General features: G+C 43.0%; 2 protein-coding genes and 1 non-coding gene across 3 annotated transcripts in view; 1 reads left to right on the top strand and 2 right to left on the bottom strand.

Annotated features, from left to right (window-relative positions):
- Window positions 1-173: 173 nt before the first annotated feature.
- On the bottom strand, window positions 174-17567 carry TIMM23 (translocase of inner mitochondrial membrane 23). Its single transcript, XM_040071303.2, has 7 exons — window positions 17426-17567; window positions 16932-16990; window positions 13859-13952; window positions 13550-13634; window positions 11309-11367; window positions 8664-8774; window positions 174-709 (listed from the first exon to the last, which is right to left on the bottom strand). The coding sequence occupies exons 1-7, from the start codon at window positions 17520-17522 to the stop codon at window positions 594-596; spliced, it is 621 nt and encodes a 206-aa protein (XP_039927237.1). The 5' UTR covers window positions 17523-17567; the 3' UTR covers window positions 174-593.
- Window positions 11876-12078, bottom strand: LOC120756235 (small nucleolar RNA SNORA74). Its single transcript, XR_005702089.1, has one exon. It is a non-coding gene; the product is annotated as a small nucleolar RNA SNORA74 (small nucleolar RNA).
- A 282-nt stretch (window positions 17568-17849) lies between the features above and the next one.
- Window positions 17850-24750, top strand: part of PARG (poly(ADP-ribose) glycohydrolase) — a 60726-nt gene continuing 53825 nt past the window's right edge. Inside the window, 4 exon segments of the mRNA XM_040071208.2 lie at window positions 17850-17942; window positions 17944-17986; window positions 20997-21063; window positions 23471-24448. Coding sequence (XP_039927142.1) covers window positions 17850-17942; window positions 17944-17986; window positions 20997-21063; window positions 23471-24448 — 1181 coding nt within the window.

The raw sequence follows: 24750 nt of genomic DNA on the forward strand, positions 1-24750 counted from the left end.
GTGCTGTGCCTGACCGTAACCACCCATCAGGAGATGATCAGCCTGCTTGTCCACTTCCCCTCACCCACCAACTCCCCCAGAATTTCATCACACCGGTCCTTTAAAATGAATCCACAAAGAGGTCACGGGATGCAGAACACTTGTAGCAGGAAGAGCAAATGATAGAAATGGTGTTGAGTAAGTACCACCCTTTTTATTCTGATGATGTCCCTTTTGCTAGCTTGCCTTGTGCTGTCAGAATAGCGAGCCCTGCCTGTGCCACGGCTGCTGGGGCTGCAGGGAATGCTCCATGGCCAGACCCTGCAGGCCCCCAGTGAACCTGGCAGCGAGCAGGAGCAGCAGCTCTGGCCAGGGCTGCTTAGGGAGCCTCTGTCTCGGTGGCAACTCCGTTCACTTGCGGGTCCAACAAATTTTGTTGCCTCTCCAGCCACTGACTGGCAGGAAGGGCCAGTCCAGCTACACGGTGTCAAGAGGTTCCTCCCAGCACGGCTTCCATCGGTTTCACACTAATTGTAAATAAAACAGCAAGGGGCACCAGATAGATCTCACAACTGCTTTGATTGGTGACTGAGCAAGCGTGTCCTGTGCCCTGCTCACAGGGACTGCTGGGCTAGGGAGCCCTTCATGTGCTCCCAGTTGTTGTACAGGGCGTAGAGGCCAGTCAGCGTCAGACCTGCGATGCCACCGCGTGCTATCCCGCGCACCCCACCTGCAAAACACAGCACACATTGCAGCTGGTGAGCGTTACTGTCAGGAGATGGTCAGAGAACAGCAACCTCCAACAAGCTGCTTAAATCCAGAGGCATCTTAATGAACAGTCCCTTGTTGAGTAACTCTCCAGAAAGAGTCCCTGTGCTTTTCCTGTCTTCCTCTCCAACCTGCTGCCAGGCTCATGGTCACTCATTCCTGATGCTGACACTAATTCTGCTGGAATGACTTCCTCTCAAACTGTGTCAGCACTACTGCTTCAGGGAACCACTATGGAGCATTGGAAGCCAAGATGGCTCTTCCCAAGTCCTACTTTATCTATTTGATCTGTCCTTATTACATTTGTTTTTACAGTTAGACATGTTCTCCTCCCGTGACAAAATCTCCTCCAGGTTTTCAATTATGATAATTAGCTCTGGGCAGGAAAGAAATAAGTGAACAAAATAGCAGCTGATGTGGGCTCCATTGGGCTCCAGAGATTCATTAGGGCCATCATGCAAAACCCATCACTGCTTTTGTGTCTTTGGAATTTTAAAACTTTTCAATTTAAAAAAATAGGAAGTAGATGAAAGGGATTAACTATGGTGTATATTGAACAGCTTGTTTTATTCTTTTATTAATAATCAGAATTGTCACCTTGCAACGGTAAAAACGGAGTCACCCAGGTGACTGAAGTCGTGAGGTGCTGGTGAGCACTTTAGCTCAAAAGCAGAAATATGGGGCAAGTTTGGCTACTGCCTGCAGGTAGTGCACCAGGCTGGAGCTGGGAGTCAGGGGGCATCCCACCTCCACTGCATCCACGTGAGGAGTGGGCTGTGCAGGGGCACAAGCAGAGGCTTCTGTTGCTTTTACTAAACAGCAAAACACTTCTGTGCCTTGGCAGAGCTCCCAGAATGCACTATAAATGCACAGAACACCTGGAGTATGACCCTCAATGCTAGGAAAACTTCAGTGAGCCTGATTCTGCAATGTTTATCATTGCAGCTGAACCAAGCTAGATAATGTGTACAGTGTATAGAACAAGGCCAATTTCTGCTGACAGCAAGATAAAAAACCCTGACTGCTTTATTGGAGAAACTGGCAGTGCAGTTCAGGTTCCTCAAACTTGAAAACAAATGTGTCTCAGTGATCTGAGAGATTGTGTGTGGGTTTTTCTCTTCTTTCCATTATGGGTCATAAAGTTGTCCCCCAGAATTGCTTTTATGCTAGACTGACAGTGTTACCTGTGCTGCAGGGTGAAATGGGTTTCACTGGAGCTGTTAAACCTCCCTGTACTGCCCTGGCTTGCAATGAAACCAAGAAGCTGCACAAGTGGGACTTGGTATTAGAAGCCATGACTAGCCATAGTTTCTAGAAATTTCATTGCCAGACCAGCTGTGAAAATTAAGCGTTTGTTAGGGTATAAGGCTGAGTTAGCTGTTGTAGCTGTTGAGAATTCAACAGCTCTAAGAAGAGCCCTATTGAATATGATCTATGTGCCTAAATCAGCATTTAGGAAAGTGAATGTAGATGTCTGTGTTTGCTAATTGATCCTGAATTTGTTGCACAAAAAGCTTTTCATGTGAAGGGCTTGCAGCTGGGTACACAAAACTAACCATGTGCAAGCAGTGTCTGGCAAAAAGCCACAGGTGAAATTTAAAGGACACTTTGTGCGAAACAAGTATTTGAGATAATCTGTAAAAATACTGACTCCTCATTCCTGCTGGGGTAAATGAATACAACACTAGAGCCCAATTTTCTGCTGCTCATATCGGGGTTCAAGAGATCACAGCAGGAACCCCCAAAGGGGGCTTGTAGCCATGAGGTGTATGAGGAAATGTGGAACACCCCCACAGAAGGCAATGCACTACAGAACTGTGACTATTCCCTCAGGCTCTTTCCTCCCCACCACGTTCAATTCCTCTCCTTTCCCCTTAAAATCCTGTTCTTCCCATGCAAGAACAGGTAGTTGAAGGATGATCAAGCCTGACTCCAGAGTCTGTGAAATCAGGGCTGTACAAGAAAGGTGTCATCTCTAATTTGGATGGCTGAGCTGTTTTCTGGCATCCCCATATGAGGACTTTAGATGTGCTGCTCCTACTGCAACAAATATTGGTGTTTTCACGTGCTGAGCCAGCTAGGTAAGGATGGCAGCTCTGAACCCACTGGTCACAGGGCCTAAAGCCACCTGTAGGCCTGCAGACAGCTTAGGGACATTGCTGGAGCTGTTTCATGAACAGAGTACTAAACTTGTGCAGTTGGTGTAGGTATGTGACTGAGAGAGAAAATATCCAACATGCAAGAAGTGTTTCTTTACCAGTGTTTCTATACAATGCTTCTGCTACAGAATGATGTGGGGAGTTTGGTTTTGTTTTGGTGGTTTTTTTTTTTAGCAGTTGCTTCTGGCTTCTGAACTACCCACAGTTATTATAAAGGAAAGAAAACTCCTTTCCCTAACTGGTCAGATTTGTGTTTGACTAAATATGTCCAGGTCTGTGGCAGGCTTCAAACAGCAATGCATTTCAGAATGCAGCCGCATTGCTGGGCAGAAAATCTTGAGGCCTCTGAGAAAATTAACTTGTTAACAACAACAAAAAAATTCTCCACTCCCATCCCAGCTGTGTTTGCATGATAAAATATGTTCCCACCCCTCTTCTGCAATGACTCTCTGTAAGCCTTTGATACCAAGTCTGCCCTGACAAGCCCTGCTGAAACATGGCCATGGGCCCCTAATCTTGCATGTCCCACCAAGACAGAGGTTCCAGCCGACAGACACTTCTGGAAGCAGGTATTTGGAGATCAGGCACCTTGCACAAGAGCTGAGAACTGCTGTGGGTTTCCAAAGACAGATCTGATGCTCTCTAAATGGGCAATTACTTCCCTGGCTTGAGCTGCTGCCTCCTTTCACCAGCAGGTACTGTCTCTCCTCGATGCATTTCAGTGGCTTCCAGCTCACACTGTGGCACAGCTCTGCACTCCTGCATGGCAGGAGCCTCTCCTAACACTGAGCTGCACTTGTCCAGCAGGTAAAACCATGAGGGCAAGATCTTCCATTTAGAACCTTCCTGTCTCTATTTTCAAATGTTACTCCAATGTCCTGAGATAGCTACTGGAATATTTAAAGTAAGAACCATCCAACAGCAAGCATTACAAATACCTTCACCAAAACCTCAGACCCACAGACTTATGCCAAACAAAAGAAGAATAATCTTTAAATTGTGATTAGCTTTCTGTCTCCCAATCTCTCTTGGATACTCTGAATGAAAACAGCTTCTCTGCCTTCAGGAATAAAAATACTTTTAAATGGTTTAAAGGGCTCAACTCCAGTGTACAAGGCAATCTCAGTTTTGCTCCAAATTCAAGCTCAGTAACCAGGCCATCTGAACCATCAAGCAGTCATTTGTTTGAACATCTGTGGGTGGCCTGATGTCATTAGAAAATATCAAGAGTTTCCTCCTGCTGCTCCATGGGGTTCATTTAATGAAATCTTCTAAGTAGTGGGCAAAGTCTGTGGATACAGAAATTACTGAGGAAACTGATGAACTTCTATTTGAAAGCAAGATATAGTCTAGAAAAGCATCTTCCATTTTCATATTGCTGCAGCTAAGGCAGCATTGTGCTCAGAATACAGAGACAACAAAGCTTAAAAGAGAGAACATTTCCTGTAGTTACTGTGCTATGAAGGCTAAAGCAGAAAAAACCCAGGAGGTATCTGCAATTTAATTTACTGGTTTGGAAGTACTAGAGCTGTTGAAGTTACTTTGCAAACATGATTAAAATTTGTCATCTTCTCACTGAGTGAAAGCAGCAGCGCCTGACTGACAGGAAGCTCCTTCAGCTACTGCAAATGGCTCCTGCAAATCCTGCAGCTCTGAGGTCACTGCTCCTGTCTAGCAGAGCTGGGCAGCACTGCTCTCAGCGGCTGCAGTGCTGCTTGTACATTGTTCTTATCTCTTCCTTGTTTCAGATTTCAAAAAAATCCTTTCTCTAAACATCATTTGATTGATAATACTATAAATTTGTTATGTTAAAAGGGTTTCCTTCATTTCCAAAATGCCTGACAGCCCTAAACTTAAGTGATGACAAGCAAGTTCTTCACATTTTCCAGATACTGCAGACAAGTAAGATATCCCAGGCCTCTGCCTGCATCAATCCTCCAAAAAAGCTCTTCTTTCCCACTCCCCAGCCAAGGGAAACAAGAAAACAGCCCTGTCTGGCCCAAAGGCAAACATGGGTTGGGCTCAGAGAACAAGCTTCTTACAGCTCAAGAAGTTGTCAGCTAACACAACTACCCTCAACTACCCACTGGATGTGACAAAACTGATCTTTAGCTCCAACCAGATTTTACTGCTGGCAGTAAAACATTTAGCCCTTCCTAATCCATAACATATTGACTTTTCAGGCTTGTATTCTGAGGTCTTAAAATGACAACTACTACCTTCAGCTATTGCTAGCATGCACTTCCCTTCTTTTCAGGCACACGCCACTTTCTGTACCAAATCATGTAATGTCTATTGTTGCAAAGGCATGAGAAGCTATACCTAGAATCGGGTTCCTACTGCACAAAAGTAAACAAAGGAACTTAGTTTCTCCAAAGAATTACTTTACTTTTGTTGCTGTTACCCTAAACCTCAAGAGGGAAAAAATTATTCCAGAAAAGGAGCTTCTGAACCCTCAGAGAAGAGGTAAAGGTTGGTTACTCTTTTGCTTACTGAAGTCCATCGGGAATTGCGGTGAGAAGTTAACTGCTGTCACATGGGCTCAGGCCAAAGTCCCACCTAGCTCAGTGTCTTTTCCTGAGTGCTCAATCCTGCCTGCTTGAGGAGGAGTGTAGGAGCCTCAGCCAGCTGAACCTTTGTGACAGCTGAACCATGCATTTTCATGGGGGGAGGGTGTAACAGTGCACAGTGACAATCATTTCTGTTCGGTGCTTTGTTACTTTCATGACTAATACAATAATACAAAAACCAAATAAAGATGGTCAGTTTAGAAAAGAGGTTGAAAACGCGTGCAAGGAGGCTAAACATTTGTTTTGAAGTATGTTTGTCCTTCGTAACCTGTAATTTATCAGAAAAAACATGGCATAATTTCTGCCTTTGTTTAAAATTGAAGAATAAAGGATAGTATCTTATTAAATAGAAAAGCCTTCCTTGTGGACTTGGGATATCAGACCCTCTTACAGCAAAGCTCCAATTGACTGAGCTGCTGTAACATTCCTATTGCATGTGCCACTGCCAGAGGAACCCAAAGGGTTTTCTTCTAGCTGTTACCCAGACTGAATGCTCTGGGGACAAGTGGTGAGCTCAAAACATCGCTCCCATGAAGTTGTAAGACTGGTGTAACAAATTAATGTGTATTCTTATTGCTGCATTTGGGGTAAAATCTAGTTAGTAATCGTGGCTTTAAATTTAAACAAATGTGAAAGGTGGAGATGGCTTTGGACAGATGAATCAAGCAGAAGTTGTTTCAGAACTCCTCATGTGAGTTTTCCATTCCCACTCATGAGGTGCTTTTGACCTAAGCCATGCAGTACTGCTGAGAGGAGCCCAGCTCTCACCTGCTTTTAACGGGGATTGGACTGTGCCAGTCCCTTCAATGGGAACTCTCAATGAGTGATGGCACTGCCACTGAACACAGGGAGGGGGCTGAACTGCCACTGTCCTCACTTGCAGAGTTTTCAATCCTCTCTTATCCCCTCCCACACAAGCTGTGTCAAGTAGCTTTACACAAAACTGCTGGCAGTCAAGGGCTTTAGAACGTACGTGTTCTGTTTGGCTGCTGCCCTTTGGGTAATGATTAACACTTCTACAAGGACACATTGTGAAAACTGGGACCAGTTTGGGGCAACGAATCTCAGACTTCACAAAGCCTTCCTGCTATTTTTTTCTCCTGTCCCCTCATCAGATGCTTAGTCATTGGTTTCAGATACTCAGTTTAGGTTTTGCAGTGTACACAGGAGTGTTTTTCAGTGCAGCAGGGTTGCTGATGTGATTCCTCCATCAGTGCTGTGGTTTAAGCACGAAGTTATAATAAAAGATCTGCCATACGTTATCCCATTTCTTCTTAAGTATGTTCCTGAACTCTTTATAAAGCAGGAATGATGGAAGTGGGAAATCTGAGTGTTTGAACAGCACTGCCTGCAACTCTGTTATCTACCCCTTGTGGACTACAGAGCAGCCTTGATTTGCAATGTCATGTCTGTGTGAGCTTCCAGCTGACACTAAAATATGGACATTTGTAACTCAGCCTCCTTGACAGCTTTCACATTTTCCTTTCCTTAATGCTAATACATCATGGCATTCCAAGTAACACAGGTAATTATTACAGTCTTGATTTGTCAGATGTGTGCTGAACTTTTGCATGGTTTAAATATTCAAGGTTTTAAGATAAATATATACACTGATGCAGTGTAAAGGCAGAACTTTTACCATACAGAGTAAGAAAGGGTGTTCTGGCATAAGGTTACAGGAGAGGCAGCAGTTTCTCTGCACTGTTGTTCATATGCACAACACACACCCGAAATACAATACTGTAATGAACAGAGATTTACTGACTTCATGTGCCTTTATCAGGGCTGCCATTAGCTCTGTAGATCTGTGCTACAAAACAAATGTCCCACTGCGCTCTGGTAATAAAAACCTAAGCAGTGTCAGATGACTGTGCATGTGACTGGAGTAGTTATCTGTGGTTGCACTGTGCCAAAAAATGATTACATGTAATGCCAGCTCTATATTTCTGAAAGGTAAGGGGGATGCCTCTGCTGGAGCATTAGGTGACAGTTCTCCTTATTAATAAACTCCTACAGAAAATATTAGGCTTCTAATATTTAGAATAGCATATAGAAGCTACTCTTTCCAGCTGTTCTTGGTAATCTGTCACGTCACTTATGAAATCCCGAGTAAAAAATGGATTACAGGAGAGCTTTGTGCCCTTCCAAAGTTAAGAGCCTCGTATTTATGAAGGCTGCTCCAGCCAATTATTTTTGGTTTCAGGTAGTGTAGGCCATCAGGAAAACAGAGTTACTCAAACTGTATATAAAGCAGGCCTTCAGGAACACTGTTAAGACATTGAGGTTCAGCTAGATATGCAAAAGTACATAGGTTAATTCTTGCATTATCTCCTCCATAAAACGCAGGTGAGTCATGCAGCCAAACATTTACTGAGTCACTTAAAGCAAACTTTTTTCCATGTGCTAATGTCAATCTGTGGTACCCAGCAATCCTCTAAAAAGATGACACCTCCAATTGTTAAGCTTGGAACATGTGTTGACAGCCCTTTTACTGACGGAGCTCAGACCCTCTCTCCTGCAAACAATTCAGTTTGCATCAGCAAATTCATCTTAAATCCCTGCTGTTCTCAAATAACCCTGTTATTTCTGACCATGAGAGAGCAGTTTCATGAACACCTGAGTAATAATTTCATAAATACATCAATTTCTCTGTGTGTAGGGTTTTTGCAGCTCCAGGTACCACTATCATGTGAATTACTATCACATGGATCATTTGTAGTAAGTTCCATCTTCAGGCAATCAAGCTCTGTGTTTTCCTTCCCTGTCCCCATTCACTTTGGAAGGTATTCCCATTTGCCTGCATCCACTCATGGACTTGAGAAACAATTAGTTTTGTTCCTGCTATTGCTGCAAACAGGGCTAGGAATGAGGTGGGTATGTATTTCATAAATTATAGTTTCTTTAGTATATATGTACAGCAGTCATAATTTGGTTCTCATGCTTACTGTCAGTCCTGTGCAGTTGTAAAGAATCAAATTTAATTCAGCTGGATTTTTTTTTTAGTGCAAGTTCTCCTTAAGTAACCTTAGTTAGGTGAAAAACATTGTGGGTAAGGGGACATTGAGCTAATAGCCATTTTTACACTGTCCATTTTGAGAGCAGGACAGTATTTAGTAAAAGCAATGGGAATCCTAATAACTAGGATAAGCACAAGAGAAGGAAAAGGAGAAATATTTTGCTACTCTACCAGTGCTTTTGTAGAGCATTCCTGTCAAGGTTCCTGCAGCTATGGTGTTCAGGTCATCTTCTGCACCTCGTGTTTTTTCAATGATGACTCCAAACGCACTGTAAAGCAGAGCTGGGGGGGGAAAAAAAGATTTAAAAACCTACCATGGTCTGAGGCCCAAAGCTTAGAATCCAGGCTTGGTGTAGCTATTTAGACTATGCTTCTGAAGAACAAATTTTCTGCTTATTTGAAGGGAATCCTCTGCAAAATCCCATCTTTGGTGTTTCTTTTCCAAGTATCTTTCTGTACAGCTATTTCTTCTTTCTCAAGCTATAATTTGGTTACAGAGTAGTGTTCTTCACGACAATATGTGCTATAAAACACTGACTGAAGTTTAAGCCTATTTTGCTAGTTTGATTTTGTTTGAAAATTCAGTGTTTATGTTTGTACTGGCAGTTTCATACTGTCTTCTGTGGATGACATGAAACTAAACCCAGCACTTTCTAGGTAGAGAAAATTGCTGTCTGTGCATGACAGTGATGAAATGTGAGTTAAGTACAGCATTCAGATCATGTTACCAAGAGCTGGAGTACAATGGGCTATGTTTCTTTAAAAATGACTATTAGAGTGCTTGGGATTTGACATTTACAGCTGTTCCCTTCTGCTTGTGCATGAAATCTTTATCCCCAGAGGGCCTTTTGCTTTGGGATAACTTTAGGGACTGTCCTGGAAAGGACTAGAAAGAGAAATGCATGGACTTTTTAGCATTTATCATTTATGCATTTTAATGAAAGGAAAAGCCCCACTGTTCTCACCCCTCAAGATATACTCATATTTCATGCTGGCAAAGAACAGTACACTTATGCCATCATTTTGAAGGGATAAAGACAATGCCATTTAATTTGTTCCTCCAAGAATCTGAAATCTTTCCTTCTGCTAAAGGTAAATCCTTCATAAGCAACCATAATAATGTCAATGAGTTAACAGCAGCATCTCCATTCAGCACAGGCAAGGGTATTTTAGCTTGTCTTGGTAGCAAGTAGATTAACAATGAGGGAAGGAAAAGCTGAATTCAATGTAATTTTTTAAGAGAGTTCCACACAGATGTTGCCTCTGTTCAGGAACAGAATGACAAAAAGTTCTCAGTAGTGACAAAAAGAATCTCTGAGGTACAGAAAGGCTGCATGAGGTGAACTAAGATGCAAAAATAATTCAGCTCCTTGAAAGGAATTTCTCTGGTAGCTAGGACAAGACAGAGGTCCACCAGAACCCCAAATACAAAATTCTGCTTAACTCTGTGATTTTGGAGGCCATATTTTGTAAGAAAAATAACAATTTGTTACTGGAATGCACAAACATTTTCTTGAGTAATCTTTCTTTAAACACAGCTGAAAAAACCTGTTAATGTGTCACTTAAACTGAAACCTTGAACTGCAGTGTGCCTCCATCTCAGTTCTCAGACATGTTTTTGTTAGACTTGGAACAAAAAAAAAAAAAAAATCCAACAAACAAAAAATGGCCCAATAAAACTCAGCAGGCAACATGCATTTCTTATAGAAAAAGTGCCTTTCTTGCTGTAGCTCAGAATCCTCTCTCTAACCATGCCCTCTATACTATCCCTCAGAAGCTAATGCCTAAATTAAATGGCAGCTAATTTGCTCTTCAGAAATAAGACTGAAATAAAATGTCATGGATGCAACTTAGCCTATGCTTTGATGCATTTCTCAAAGGTCCAACAGATGTAGACTGGGTTATAACATGTGTAGTCTCTGATTGAAATATTGCTAACTTCTACTACAACTTTGTAAGAAAACAAGTTCCATCATTATTTTCCTTCAAACTAATTTAATCCATTTTGGACTTCTTCTTTTAAAGTTACTGCATCAGCTTTCATTTTTTAAGATTGTGGAAGACTGGGGGGAGGTAAAAAAATTTGTAATTTCTAGGGCATTAGTTATTTCACTGACTTTTATGAAATGATTTCATTTTTCTGAGGCAACTGATGTAATTTTATTTCACAGCCCCCTTCCACCCAAACCTCAGTTCCTAGAAGTTTTTATTCTCATAAATCAAACTACTGGTCATTCTCTTTTCTCTTTTTTTCTAACCCACATTAGTTATAGGCAACATTTAGGTTTAGAGTCAGTGGTATCATGTGTGATTTTTCTAGCTAATGTACCATCACTTAAAGGATAAATCTTTGTACTGACTATCACATTTTCTCTTCACATAAACATTTTGTTAACTCTAACAGGAAACAAACATTGGGCTGTTGATCACATGACCACAGAGTCTCAATGTAGGTTATTAAAGTTATTTCAGAAATATTAAATTTTATTTTTTGCCTTAAGTTGTAATTTAACTGGAATTTATTAACAAGTAAACATTATCTGTAATTTCTAGTTATTTCCGATATAGCTAGAGTTTGTTTATAATACAGTAAAAAATTTGGGTTTCAATTAAAGACTTTTGGCTCCTTATGCTGCAAATCCTACTTTAGCCTTTAATTTCCTTTTTCATGTCTACTGAAATACCCTCAAGCCCCCAAAGAAAAAAAACCTGCACTTTTTCCTGGTGGATTTAATAATGAAAATAATACACAAATACACTTTCCCAACAATTACATCTTTAAATTGCTTTCCCTGTGAAGGAATGACTTTACTTACCCAGTGATCCCAGAGTGTTAGCCCATAACGCTCCTTGCCGTGTCACCATATTTAGAATTCTGTAAAGGAGTTAAAGAGGTATGAAAACCTTTAGCACTCCGTGTTTACATCAAGGCATGTTTATGACAGTAGGGCTTGTGTGTTTACACTATAGATGTGGCTAATGAAACTGCAATGATAAACTAAAAGCTTTTGAAAGCAAATATTCAGTCCTGCCAAGCCTTAAGAAAATCCTTTTTTTCAAGGCAAACGTGACCCTCCCCCAAGACTCAAATCTCTTCCCTTCAAATGACTTTCTAACCCGAGTTGTCCTTATGTGGTGACTCCACACAGCTCCTGGAATAACTGACACTTATGCAGACTTAGCTGGGTAAAAGGTCTCCAAGAAAGGCTCAGTGCTCCCCTACAGGACCATGTGTCAGGGAGTGTGGGGATGTGGAGCAAACGGTGTGGGCAGCAAAGCAAGTCTGGACTGCAGCAAGGACAGTCAGGAAGGACAGACAGCCCCCTTACAATCCCATCTGTCCACCCAGCACAGCACCAAGGGGTGTCTGTGTGCATGGTTTGCGTGTAGGCTTCCAGACTAGCACTAAAAAGGACAAGAGAACCTTCAGTGCGCTCTCAGGGAAGCACAATGCCACTTCTTGCTGGCACCAGCTGTCTCCAGAACGGGGACAACGGCAGCCAGAAGGAATGACTGATCTTCATCTCCCAGCAGTGTAACACTAGCCCAGGCACGGTATTGCTCTGGACAGCTGACTACCACTGGAACTTAGTGCAGCATTTCATGTCTGACACTTTTATTGCTTTATGTTCCTTCTGGTTTAGATTTCTGTTGTTTTTCCTTTTTTTATAACTTTCATTATGACGCAGGTGATTATTGAATATGGTTAAACAATGAATTAAACTAACATTTCATTTTGAAACAAGAGGAAAAAATCTAAGAGGCTTGATAACCTCTCCTTAATTCCAACCCCCACCTTTTAACTTTATATTCATTCTGAATTGATAAGAGAATCAGTAATTCTAACAACCACGGCATACTGTGAGGTATATGAGACAAGTGAATAACAGCAAAATTCATTAAGAAATAAATCTGTGTACATTAAGGATAATTTTGGAGGAAATCTAGCTAAGCAAGTCTGTTCTCTGCACCTGATGAGGGAAAAACAGAACTTAATGCACTGTTGGAAGGTTATGACCTTTGCCTTGCAGAGCCAGGATAAGAGCAGTGTGTTCACTGACTGCCACCTCCTGGGCTTGACCTGCCAAAGTTTGTGCTTAACAGCATGGTTCTGCCCAGCTCTGCTCATTCCAAACCCTGAAATACAATTCTGTTTATCTAGAGCATCATTAAAGAGTCATAATTATAGTGGTGAATATTTTGATAAAGAAGGGGAGGAATACAGAGACAATTTAAAAAGGAGCAGAGCCAATATAAACTGTACCAGGAAATACTAAATTCCTCTTCTAAAATTCCCTTGTTCTAAAGTACTCTGGGAGTGAAAATTTCCCATGTTTTCCCCCAGTTATTCTGTTCCTCTGGTTTCTAATGTCTTTTTCACTTGGGTTTTCCTTTGGCTGTGTCTAAGCCCCCATTATTTTAAGAAGAGGCATCCTGTTGAAACAGATGTTCCTCTCTTCGCTGTGTTCTCTCAAACAATCGGGTAAGGTGAAAGCAGCAATGCCATGGATGCTCATGGATGTTCATGGATGCCAGAGCCCAGAAGAGCTCCCCACTGCAATGCCTGCTCAGCACCATGCACCAATGTCATCCCTAATGCAAATCCAGGCAGGCCCAGCTCTGCATTTGAATCTTCTCCTGGTTGTGAAAAGCTTGGGAAAGAAGGGACACTCGTGCTCAGATAAATTACAGCAAAAAATAGCTCAAAGCAAATGCTACTGCTTCTGGGAATATTTCTACATATAAAAACACTGCTTTGACTTTGAAGTAGGTTTTTAGTAAACATCAAAGTAGTAATTATTTCTCAAATATTTAAAGTAAGTTACAGGACACACCAATTGTGACTAAATAAAAAGCAAAAAGGTAGAAGTGGACATCACTGTAACTAAAAACGTGCAATAATTTGATAAAGACAAATACTGACTCCCATTTGTCCCCACTAAACAAAAAAGAACCCAAAACATTTATTTTTGCAGGATATTCAGATCTAACCTTGTATAAACAGGAAGAAAAAACTGTCACTAAGAAGTACATTTTTTTTTAGATGGAACACTTACTGTACGTTTCTAGGTTTTGACCACGCCATGTTCTGTGTCTCCTTCAAGCCAAGTCTCAAACCATTCAGTGCACCAAATGCTGCCCCTGGTTGGAATAATATCAGTTATTATTTTTTGAGAAAGAATAAACAACACTAGAAGCAAAAACTGAGAATAGAATTCTGTGTATAAACTAAAATCAAGTATCTCTTTACCTAAGGCTAGAACAGCCAGTGTCTTGCAGAACAAGACATTTACAATCTCATCAATCACTGCAGTGCACAGGTGTTACCTGGGCAGCTGGGAAAAGTGAAAACCACAATCACTTACCTGTCATACAACATCCTCCAATGGTAAAAAAGGCCAGCTCAAATCTGCCTCGAGTTTTGTTGGCTCCCGTGGGCAAGATAAACTCATCTGTATCCTGGGGGAAAACAAAAACAAATGCTTTTGTATTTTCCAAGCCTAGTTCAAAATGTAAGCCGTGTTAATTCTTTTCTTTAATCCATGCAATAAACTAAAGGCGGATGAGTATTTCTGGAAAATTCTTGCCTACAGTAGCACAGAGAGAGAATATACTATGTGTATCCTGTATTAAGCATGGAAAAGGGCTGTAAAAAGTTCAGTTGGCTTTTTTTTCCCCTAGTTGTGCTAACTTCTTATAAATTACATCAGTCAGCCAAGGAACTCATACTGTGTGGGTTGTGGGTTGTTTTTGTTTTTAATGACTATTTGCTTAATTATTAATTACATCTTGCAGCAGGCACTACAAGCCTTCCAAAAACATTCCTGTTGTCTGATTACATAGCACTGTTTCCTCACTGAGCAACCCAGTCTGATACGACAATGCATTAACTAAGTTTCCCACTACTCTGATACTCAATAAAAACTGCCATTTTATGAAAAGAGGTACCTCCTCTCACTGAAATAAGTGACCTATTCTAAAGATGTGAAAAACGCAAGGAATACACTCAAAACTAGTGATGATCAGGCATGAAATACGTGAGGTTGGTTATTTTTTTACTTGTCCATCTTTCTCCCACAGGGACATGCTTGTGCTCTTGCAAACCAGTGGTCTAAAAAGCTACAGAAATGGCCTAGAGAAACTGGCATATGTGTAGAGATAAGGTGGGCCAAGGCACTTCCTCAGCAGGGGACACTGAAGATGCCCGTTGTTGATAAGGTCCTGAAGCAGATCCCTTTTAAGCTTCTGTGCTTTCCAGTGTCACAGTATTATCCACCCCTTCTTAACTGAGCCATGACTCCAAGAGCTGCAGGCTCAAGGAAATGCATTCTATGGGGTTTTACTGGCCCATGCCTGACACAGAATGGGAATGGTCATACAGAAAAAATAGCTCCTAAAATTGTCAACAGTGTTATCAATAAAATGAACTTATAATATGGTTTCTATCTTCATTGTAACTAGACAGTTGGAGAAATTAAGTGTTTACACGAGTTAGCAGTTTCTAACAGTTTTCACTACTGTCCCAAAAGTCAAGGTAAAGAAATCCTTGTCTACATAACATATAAGTTTCTAGAGATAACCTCAAAAGCCCATCCTCTAGGCTTCTGCCAAAGGCTGACATGCAAATGTATAACACCTGTTACCTGCTGCAGGTAACACAGCATTGCAGAAAACATCTTATTCTGTGCCTGCATTCACAGACCCACCAAAAATGTGGGGTTTCAAGTAATGAGGACTAGTGCCCAGTTTGTTATTATGGGAAGACCTGAATCAAAATGTAAGTCTCAACAGTAAGGCTGACTCTCCTGCTGCATTCTGAAAACAAACAGATGGTCTTTAAACACCAGAAGACCCTCACCTCTCCACATGCACCTTTGCAGAACCCCCAAATTTAAAGGCTAATAATCTAAGTTCTTATATTCAGAAATAACAGCTATGTCTTTTCCCTTCAGTATTTAGAATCCTCGAAACCTGTGGAGACTGTTTAGTGCAACCCCCATTGCTAAAAGAAGGGTGAGTTAGTGCTGGGCACTCAGAGCCATTCCCATGCGTTGTCATTCTCTAAGGACAGAGACCTCACAGCTTGTATGGACAACTTGTTCAGGTAAAAAAATGGAATTCCCTTTCATTTCAATGCACTCTGCTGTTACTTCAACACACTAGTGCTAAACATGAAGAGCAGTGAAGTGTTACAGCACAGATTGCAGGCTCTAGTGTTACATCACTAAGTATTTTTAGAACTGTATCATAACACTAATGCCAACACCTTTGCATTTAAAGCAACTTCTCCTCTGTTTCTAAAATCTCTTAGCACACACACACTTTGTTCCAAAATCCCTGCTACGCTGTTTATAACACCAACATGTTCTCAGACAAACTGTACTAACTAAAGTTTTTGGAGAAAGTCTCAGCTTCTTTCTGACCACTCAACAACAGCAGCCACAGCACTGAACCCACTTCCACCAGAGGCAGAGCTGTGGTCTTCTATCCTTCTGGGAATGTTACATTGTAATCTGGACTACAACATCTCCCAGGCCCCAGAACTGCAGGCAGAGCTTCCACTTAGAAAAGAAACAGTGACCCAGGGTTCCAAGAAACAAGGCACAGAGGTTAGCAGACACTATGCAACTGTTAACCTTTAAGTGCCAATTCTACAGAACTTCATGTTCTCAGACAATATGAGCCATATACGTAGAAAAATACTAACTAAACAAAATCATTGACATGCACCCTAATTGGATTAATTTGAACATCTTCAGCTACAGTTAATATTTGTGAAAAAGGAAAACATTACTTGATTTAAAATATTTTTTTCCTTATGACGGCCTTGTTTTATATTAACTAATATTAAGATCTGCAATTGTGAGAGCTGCATTATTCTATAGAAAAAAAAAGGGAAGTTTTACTTCATCACGGTGTCCCTTCAGCTGGGTAATGACACAAGGACAGTGATGTGAAATTTGCAGCTGCTCTGGTGGTAAAGCTTGTTCTCAGGTCTGGAGCTTGGCTGAACACCTGAGTAAACTGATCAAGCTCATCACAGTTCAGAAAATTCATCCGTGAAAAGAGGAGAGCTTCCGGCTGCTCTTACTGATTGAAGTGGCTCAGTGGAGGTGTGAGCAGTGCCAGCACGTGTGTGAGGTGGTGTCTGCCTCAAGGCAGGGAGGGAGATCTCTTTCCAACAGCAGCAGGCTTGTATTGACACAACAGCCCTACCTATCCTCTGCACTGTCAGTGCTCATTTTCTTCTAGATGTCACAGCACTCCAAAATTTATTGGGGACAATACCGAAAAAAAATGTTGCTTTCCACTGCCCTCCAGTTCAAGACTTCGGTGCACAGTGCCCAGCACCGCAGGAGGTTTGAGGTGTTCACGTGCGATCATGCAAACACAGAAATCGAGCTCAACACAATAAAAACAAGCCACCTTCTCTCTCACCTGTACTAGGTACTTGGGGTCCAAGTTTAAATACGGTGACAAAGGGCTCATCCCAGTTACTAAAAGGAAAAAATATAGAACACTTTAACACCACCTTCCGTAGCAACAATTCGCATCCTGTAAGGCAAAAAGGGGCAGATCTCGTGCGTGGCAGCAAGGAAAATTGTGCCGTGAAGTTCCCAACTCGTGAAAGGCGGCCCCGCCGGGAAGCGCCCCTTTGCAGGAAGCGGAACGGGAGCCGCCGGGGCCAGAGGAACACGATGTCCCTGTGACCAGCGCCCGTCGCGACACGCGGCCCCGCCGAGGCCCGGCGCCTCGGCGCTCACCCGCGGGAGGGCGGGCGGTGGGGATCGGCCTCCCGCGGCCGGGCGGAGCCGCGCGATTCCCGAGACCGGCATCGCCGCCGACTCTCGCTCCCGGCCGCCCGGCCCTGCGGCGGCCGATGCGCGGCCGCTGCCCCCCCGAGCCGGCTCCGCCGCCGCCCCGGTACTCACGCGGCACCCCGGCCAAGTCGGCGTGCGAGTAGCCGAGCCCGCCGGCGCCGAAGAGGCCGCCGAGCCCGGTGCCCTTGGAGTTCCCGCCGCCCTCCATGGCGGCCCCGCGCCCGCCGGCCTCGCCGCCACCAACGGCTGCCGCAAAGCGCCGCCGTAAAGGGCCGCGAAGCGCCGCGCGGCCCCGCCGCTTTGCGGGTCGCCATGGCGACGGGGTGAGGCGCGCCGGGCGCCATCTTGCTGCGAGCGTCGGACTCCTCCCGCCGGACGCCGCTCGTTCCCGGCCCCGCCGCGGCCCCCGCGCCTTGGCGAGAGCCCGGCGTGCGGGACGGAGGATGCGGACGGGCGGAGCCGCTGCCGCAGCGTCGCGCCGTCCCCGGGGGGCGGGTGCCGGCCGGCCCCGGCGGGCAGGGCGGCCCCGCCGAGGATGAGCGCGGGCTGCGAGCGGGAACCCCCGCGGAAGAGAGCCCGGCCCGGCCCCGGCAGCCCCGGCGGCGGCTCCCAGGGAGAGCGGCAGGAGGGGCCCGGGGGGCAGCAGCTCCGCCACCGCCGTGGGGAATAAAGGTTTGTACCGGTCCCGGGGCGGCGGGAGCGGCCCGGCGCGGAGCGGGGCTCGCCGGCGTCCGCGCCGCCACCGCCTGCTCCCTGTCGGGGTGCGGGGACGGGCCGGCGGTGCCCGCACGGCCTGGGCAGCGCTGAACCGGCCCGAGCTGGGAGCGCTGCTCGGCGCCCCCGCCAGCCCGAGCCGCCCGAGGCCGCGCCTGGGGCTGGGCGGGAGGAGGAGGAGACCGGGCCGGGGGCTCCGAGTGGCCGTGTCCCTCCCTGCCGCTCAGGGCATCTCTGCCCTGCTGCTGCTGCCGGCCTGGGGGCCGCGTGTGCCTGTGCACGGAGCTCCCCCGGCGCTGCCCGGCCTCGTCGGGCTGGAATTGTCTCTAACTTCGCTCCCCGGTGCCAGCGTGTCCGCTGTGGTGTGGTCAGTGCGCGCGGCTTCCCCTTGGACACAGCTTTGGGTGCAGGATCTTTAAACGGATTTTGTGCCTGATTCTTTGGAAGTTTCCACTAATGGTGCAAATCATCGGAGAGAGGTGTGAGCTGCTAAAGGTAGCGCAAGAGAGGGGACAAATACTGCGGAGAAAAGCTTTCAGCGGGGGTTTTGCCTGGCTGTCACACAGGGAGAGCCAAGAGTAATGACAGGAGCTCCCATGAGCACGTGGATGCCAGCTTGGAGTGCTGCTGGCCCGGAGGGGTGGGGTGGCTGCTCCTCCTGCCGCCTAACAAAGCTGTGTAGACGAAGCTCCCACCAGGCTTCCTTAGTTTTGTTTTCTATTTGGAGCCAAAGATAATAAATAAAATTTTAATGCACCTCTGTCAGAAATAGAAAGGAATGCATGGAATGGGAAAAAAAAGATCCCAAACAGATTTGCTGTTGAGAATTGCCTAAGAGGCAATTTTGAGTTTGGAGTTAAAGGTGTGCACTCCTGCAGAGTAAATGAGAATCTTCTGAAAATTAGGGTGTTTTCCTCAAAGGTAGATTCTAAGGGATGATTTTTTTTATGGGAATGGTTTGAGGAATCTTAAGTAGAAGTAAAGATGTCATTAAAAAAGACAGCAAAGACTTGTTCTGTTGTTTATGCTGAGAATAAGCATGTCTTGTCTTTTAGTTGCCTTTTCTTTTCACCACCTTACCTGTAGCAAAAAGCCACGCTGGAAGTGTGAAAGTGATGTGTGTTATGCTGGTTGGAAGGCTTACATGGCTGCTCAGATGTTGAATTCAAACTAAAGCCATTTTGTTCTGCTCTGGTGCTGCTGCTATAATTTCTCTTTACTGTGCTAATGAATAAGTATTTCTTCCTCAGCACAAGTTTACACCTCAAGAGGTAGCCAGCTGCCTTTGAAGAGGTTTATTTGTCCCTTGTTTTAACATGTCTCTTCAGGTTTTGGTGTTCAGGGTTTTTTTTCTTCTGGCCGCACACCCGTAGGCAATTTGGATTAACACTTCAAATGTTAGAAGAAGGTGAAATTTGCTAATCAGAACGACTATTAGATTTAAATTTAGTGAATCTTTGGAAATAAAAATATCTTAGTTCACCAAATCTGTCAGTCTGTTATTTGTGTCTGAGTGGGGTGAAGCTGAGTGTTTACAAGTGGCTGAATATAACACAGGTGTCCTTGTGCTTGTAGCCTCCATCCAGCCTGGCACTGCTCCCTGGTTAACCCAGTCACATGGTGGCAGTTTTGCACTGTGTTTGTACCATTACAGAACAACTGAAAATAATGGTAGTATTTCCTGGAGATTACTTCTCATTCTAAAAATTGTGGTATCCTCCGTGGGTTTTGATAAACAGCTGTATAAAAGCGTTCAAGGCCTTTGAATGTCAGGGAAAGTCTTTATGAAACAATGTCTCTTAAGTTACCTATGGCCTAAGCCGTCTTTGTTACAAGTTACACAACCTCCATTTGCAGAGCCCTGCTGGGACTTCCCATACTCACAATCAGAAGAGCCAGATGTGATTTGCTGGTTTTGAAGTTCTGCAAAACTATTGTTAGAGTAAGGTACTCCAGCTGTTCCTTACCCAGCTGAAAGCACTGAGCAAACACCTTGCACAGTCAGCAGTGGAAGGGAGATGCTTTCTTTTGGCAAATGGAAAGAAAGGGACTTGAATCTAGTTGCCAGATTTGCAGAATATCTTTAAATAACTACACCAAACACCCCTTATACTAATAAAGACTGTTTTCCAGTTTTGAAAGAATTGCTTGCATTTTTTTCTCCCCATTCCCCCCACAAGTCTCTGCATAATTAGTTCACGTGTTGCTGTTCTATTGAAAGCTTGTCTGAGCTTCAACAACACAGATAAGATTGGAACTGTGTTGTTGCTAGTAAATCTGAAGAAATTGTGTCCTTCATTTTGTTGCTGTTTAGGAGAGTAAGCACTGAAAAGCTCTTCAAACTGTTTATGGATGGAGGAGAAAGGAAAAGCTCCTTTTCTGCGTGCTTGTCACTTCTAGTGTGTGCTCTGCTTATATTGAGCCTTCTGTTTCACAGTATGCTACATACACATAAAGTTCTTGGATGGGTCCTCAAAGATGCCTTGTTTGTGTTTTTTTTTTTTTTTTTTGTTTAATTTTAAATTATATTTTAATTTTAAATTATATATATGTTGCCTCTTCATTCCAAAATGCAGCAGAAGCTTTTGGGGCTCACTGTGGTGGTGATGATTAAAGGTAATGATGAGAGCTAGAAAGTTTAAGTTCCTTTGGGGATTTTTTGAACTCTACACATTCACTGTATATTTTTAACCTTTTGACTATATTTTTAAAAAAGGTTCAGTGAAACAAATCCCACTGTGCCTGGAATTTATAAAGATTGTTACAAAACCTTCAGCTGCTGACTGATGCAAGTTAAATATTGCATCACATGTAGTTTTAGTACTGGATGCTCCCTATGGTAGAGATGCTAATGAGGGCTTAATTGGAGGTGTTTTTATCTTCAGCCAGTACAAGTTATCTTTTTCATATGCAATGATGTTGCAGTTTTATCATGTTTCATGTAATAACAGTGACTGTGGTTTTTCAGTTTGTAAACAGCGGACAATTACCACTTGGTTGGAGAATAAAGGACCCAAGACAACGGAGTCCAAAAGGTAAAAAGCACAACATAAACCTGTTCACAAAGTTGTATTCTGTGAGGGGGCCTGTGGGAGCTAGAAGTGCAGGTTGCCGTTACAGCTGGCTAAATGGAAGCAGCCCCATTTCTGCTGCTTTCCTTACTTTGGCTCATCCTCTTGACTGACAGATACTTTCACTGCAAACAGCTAACCAGTCCCCCACCCATCCTTTCTAAACACCCCAGGCCCAAACTTATTGCTGGCATAGATTCCTGAAGCACGTCAGTGTTTGGGTGAATAGATACATCTGCTCATGCAAAGCAAAAGAGGGGAGCCTGGAGCAAGGGAAGGCGAAGTGTGGGAGTGCTGCTTCCAGTGGCAGCCCAACACTGGATCAATTCAGTTGTAATATCAGATTATGCCTTTGGGAAAGTTCTGCTTTCACTTTTGTTTGACACAGAGCACTAACAGTTGCAGATTTGCACTGATAGTCCTGTGACCAACTCGCTGTTTTGTTAATTTACAGACAAAAATCTGTTTTGGTTTGTCTCATTGGACTGCAATGGTAGTTTAAACATATGCAGCTTGATTTAATCATAGCCAGAATTTACAGGTGCTCAAATGTGCATTGAGTTTTTTTTAATGAAAGATGTTACAAATTTTTGCTGCTGAGGGGTATCAGGTAAAGTTTGATATTTTTGGCTAATGTAGTCTGTCAGGACAAATGTTTGCAGGGCTGCCTTAAAGTTATACTCCGAAGAATTGAACTGTCTGGTGCAGAGGAATATCAGATATTATTTTTCTGTAGTTGCAGTTGTTAATGTACTGTTACATTTTTCTTTGATGTTTTCTAATAAATAAAGATGAAAGTCCATAGCAGTGCTAAAAATAGCTGTGAGAACTTGTGATAATGATTAGTACAGAAGTATGCAGGGCTAATTACAGGCTTACAGATTCCACTAAATCAAGGATGTTAAGAGGATTCTTAAGGTGGGAATGAAATATTTTATTTTTTTTAAATTCCCTTTAGAGTATTGGTCTTCAGTGCCCTTCACCATTCCTGCTGACAGATTAGAGCCTCAGCAATTTTAGGAAGCAGATTTGCTGTGTTAAGGTTTCATGTGCCTTTCTATTGCAGTTAACATCACAATTTTAATTTAAATTTGCCTTTGTGTTAGATTTAATTTTTCAAGTTGACAACAGATTTTGTCAGTACCTTTAAAGAGTCATTGAGATAGCAGCAGTATCGTAACTTGTTTTTGTTCATCAAAATTTGCAGGAATAAATGCGTACATGGGAAGTTAAACTATTGTGAGATAAAGCCCTCTAGAATCCCTTTGTTGTCAAATGATCCCTGTGGATGAAATCCCAAGCAATCATCTCTCTTTATCTTGAGTGGTCTTTTAGAAGAGGATCTATTACCATTCATGGAGAACATTAATGCCTTCAGGAATCTATAGTCTATTAAAATGTTCAGTGGCTGAATTTAGGATGGTGTGGTGAATGTATATTTTCTTTTTTGGTGTAAATGGGAAGGTGGGCAGTGACCAGACATAGAGAGTTTAGTGTGCTCAGTTTGCATTGGGAGTGTACAATGTTGTAACAATACATTCAGGAGAAGATATTGTTCAGAGTGGTGTATTCACCAAGGGTAGTCAGTTTTGGGTTTTTTTTAATATTCCTGTGTCCTCTAAGTAATGTTCTTTATCAATACACTGACACACAAATTAGTACGTAAATGTGAAATTACTTTCTGACATCTGGTCATACAAAACTCACTCCATTTCCCTGTGTAACCATTAGGACATGTTTCTATCCTGCCCTGCCTTACATGAAGACAAATCAAGTTGTCTCTTGAACACCTCCTGATTCAATATATCTTTTAGTTTTTGTTATCAGTGTGAAATATATTTTAGACTTGAGCTTTTGTGTGGAGTTTTTTTGAAGTCAAGGACTGTTTATATAAGTAAGGGAGTAATAGGAGACTATGGACTGCTGTGCCCTCTTCCTTGATGAATTTGTAGCTCTGAGGGAATGGCCATAAAACAAATAATCTCCTTGCTCACTGTATTTAATGGATAAAAACGAAAGTTATAGAGGACTTTATCACAACTTCTAATTGTTTTTCATCTGGAGAAAACAGGTAAATAATAGCGTCATAACGTTGAGATTTAAGATAAGGATAATGAATGACTGGAATAGATTCCTGAGGTAAACAGCTGATTGGTCATCCATTGAAGCCTTTAAATGGAAACAGGTTGCTAGTGAGCTACAGTCCTCATGCAGTAAAACCTGTTGCTCCTGGTAGTGCTCAATTACAGAGTAGAATGAATAAAATCTGTACTTTGTGGTTTTTGTTTTTCATTGTTCCTTAAAAAAATATGCACAGAAATCTCATTCGGAAGTACGATACTGAATTAATTCTCTTACTTCTCTTCTACAGCCTACAGAGCAAAATTAATAACAATACTGAAGCAAATCCTACGATGACTTCCATTAAAAAAGAGGACTTTTGTGAGCATGATGTGAAAAAGCTAGAGAATACTTGTCAGCAAAATTGTGCAAATATATCTGTGGAAGCTGATGCAAAGCAAGTAAATTTGCCTCAGACAGGCAGCATGTGTAACTGGGAGGCTGAGGAAAAAGATGCACTCTTAGATACAGATCCCGTGAATTGCCCGCAGTCTGCAGACCTGTTTAAAAATGCCAACATTGATCAGATGCACAAAACTGGCAAGCAGAGGGGCTGTGAGGAAAGCAATGCCACTTGGACTCAGAGGAAGTTGTCAGCAGGCCGGGCTTCAAAAACAGGAAATTCAAAACCTTCTTCGAAAGACATCGAGACAGATGGACAAGTGGCTTCGTGCAATTCACAGAAGCTGAAGAGTTGCAATTCTGTCTGTTTAATGGGTGAGCAAGAGGAAGGAGATGTAGTCCCAGAAAGTCCACTTTCAGATGCTGGTTGTGATGCCTGCATATCTGATCTTGGAGGTCCTGGGAAGCTGAGCAAGTGTCAGAGCAGTTCAGGGGACTCGCCAGCTTTTGAGAAAGAAAGTGAACCAGAATCACCGATGGACGTGGATAATTCTAAGAATAGCTGCCATGGGTCAGAGGCCGATGAAGAAACAAGTCCATTTCTGGATGAACGAGAGGAGATCAATATGTCAAAACCCATAAACAAATCTTTCAGAATTCAATACGAGGATGCTGAATTGGAGTCAAGGAAATCACGTTTTTCTGCCAAGGGCTGTGAAGGCTTTGAGGAAGTCGATAATTCTGTTAAAGAGGACAGTCTGCATACAAAGGCTCCTGGGACCTCTCCTGCTCCATCATCAGAGTGCAAAGGTGCAAAACAGAGTGTGAAGAGAGACTCCAAAATCACTTCTCACTTCATGAGGATACCTAAAGTTGAAGAGAAAAGGTAGCCTTGTGTCTGCCTCTTCATCTGGTTTTTTCATGCTTGGGAATTTCCTCTTCGGTGATAGAATTTCAGAGGTTGGATTGTATAAAGGTTTTTGCAAAATGTATTCTAAGATACAACTGACGTTAAGATTGAAAGAACTTGTTTTTAATGGGGCTTTTTGTGGGGTTTTTGAAGGACATGTTTGTCCAGTGCAATTCTTAGAATTCTTTTTAGTTTGATCTGTCAAAAATAGCGAATCTGTTTTGTTGAACTATCAATGCTATTGATGCTTTAATTGAAATAGACATGGAAAAATTCAC

This window comes from Hirundo rustica, chromosome 8, assembly GCF_015227805.2.
Source record: "Hirundo rustica isolate bHirRus1 chromosome 8, bHirRus1.pri.v3, whole genome shotgun sequence".
Taxonomy (NCBI): Eukaryota; Metazoa; Chordata; class Aves; order Passeriformes; family Hirundinidae; genus Hirundo; species Hirundo rustica.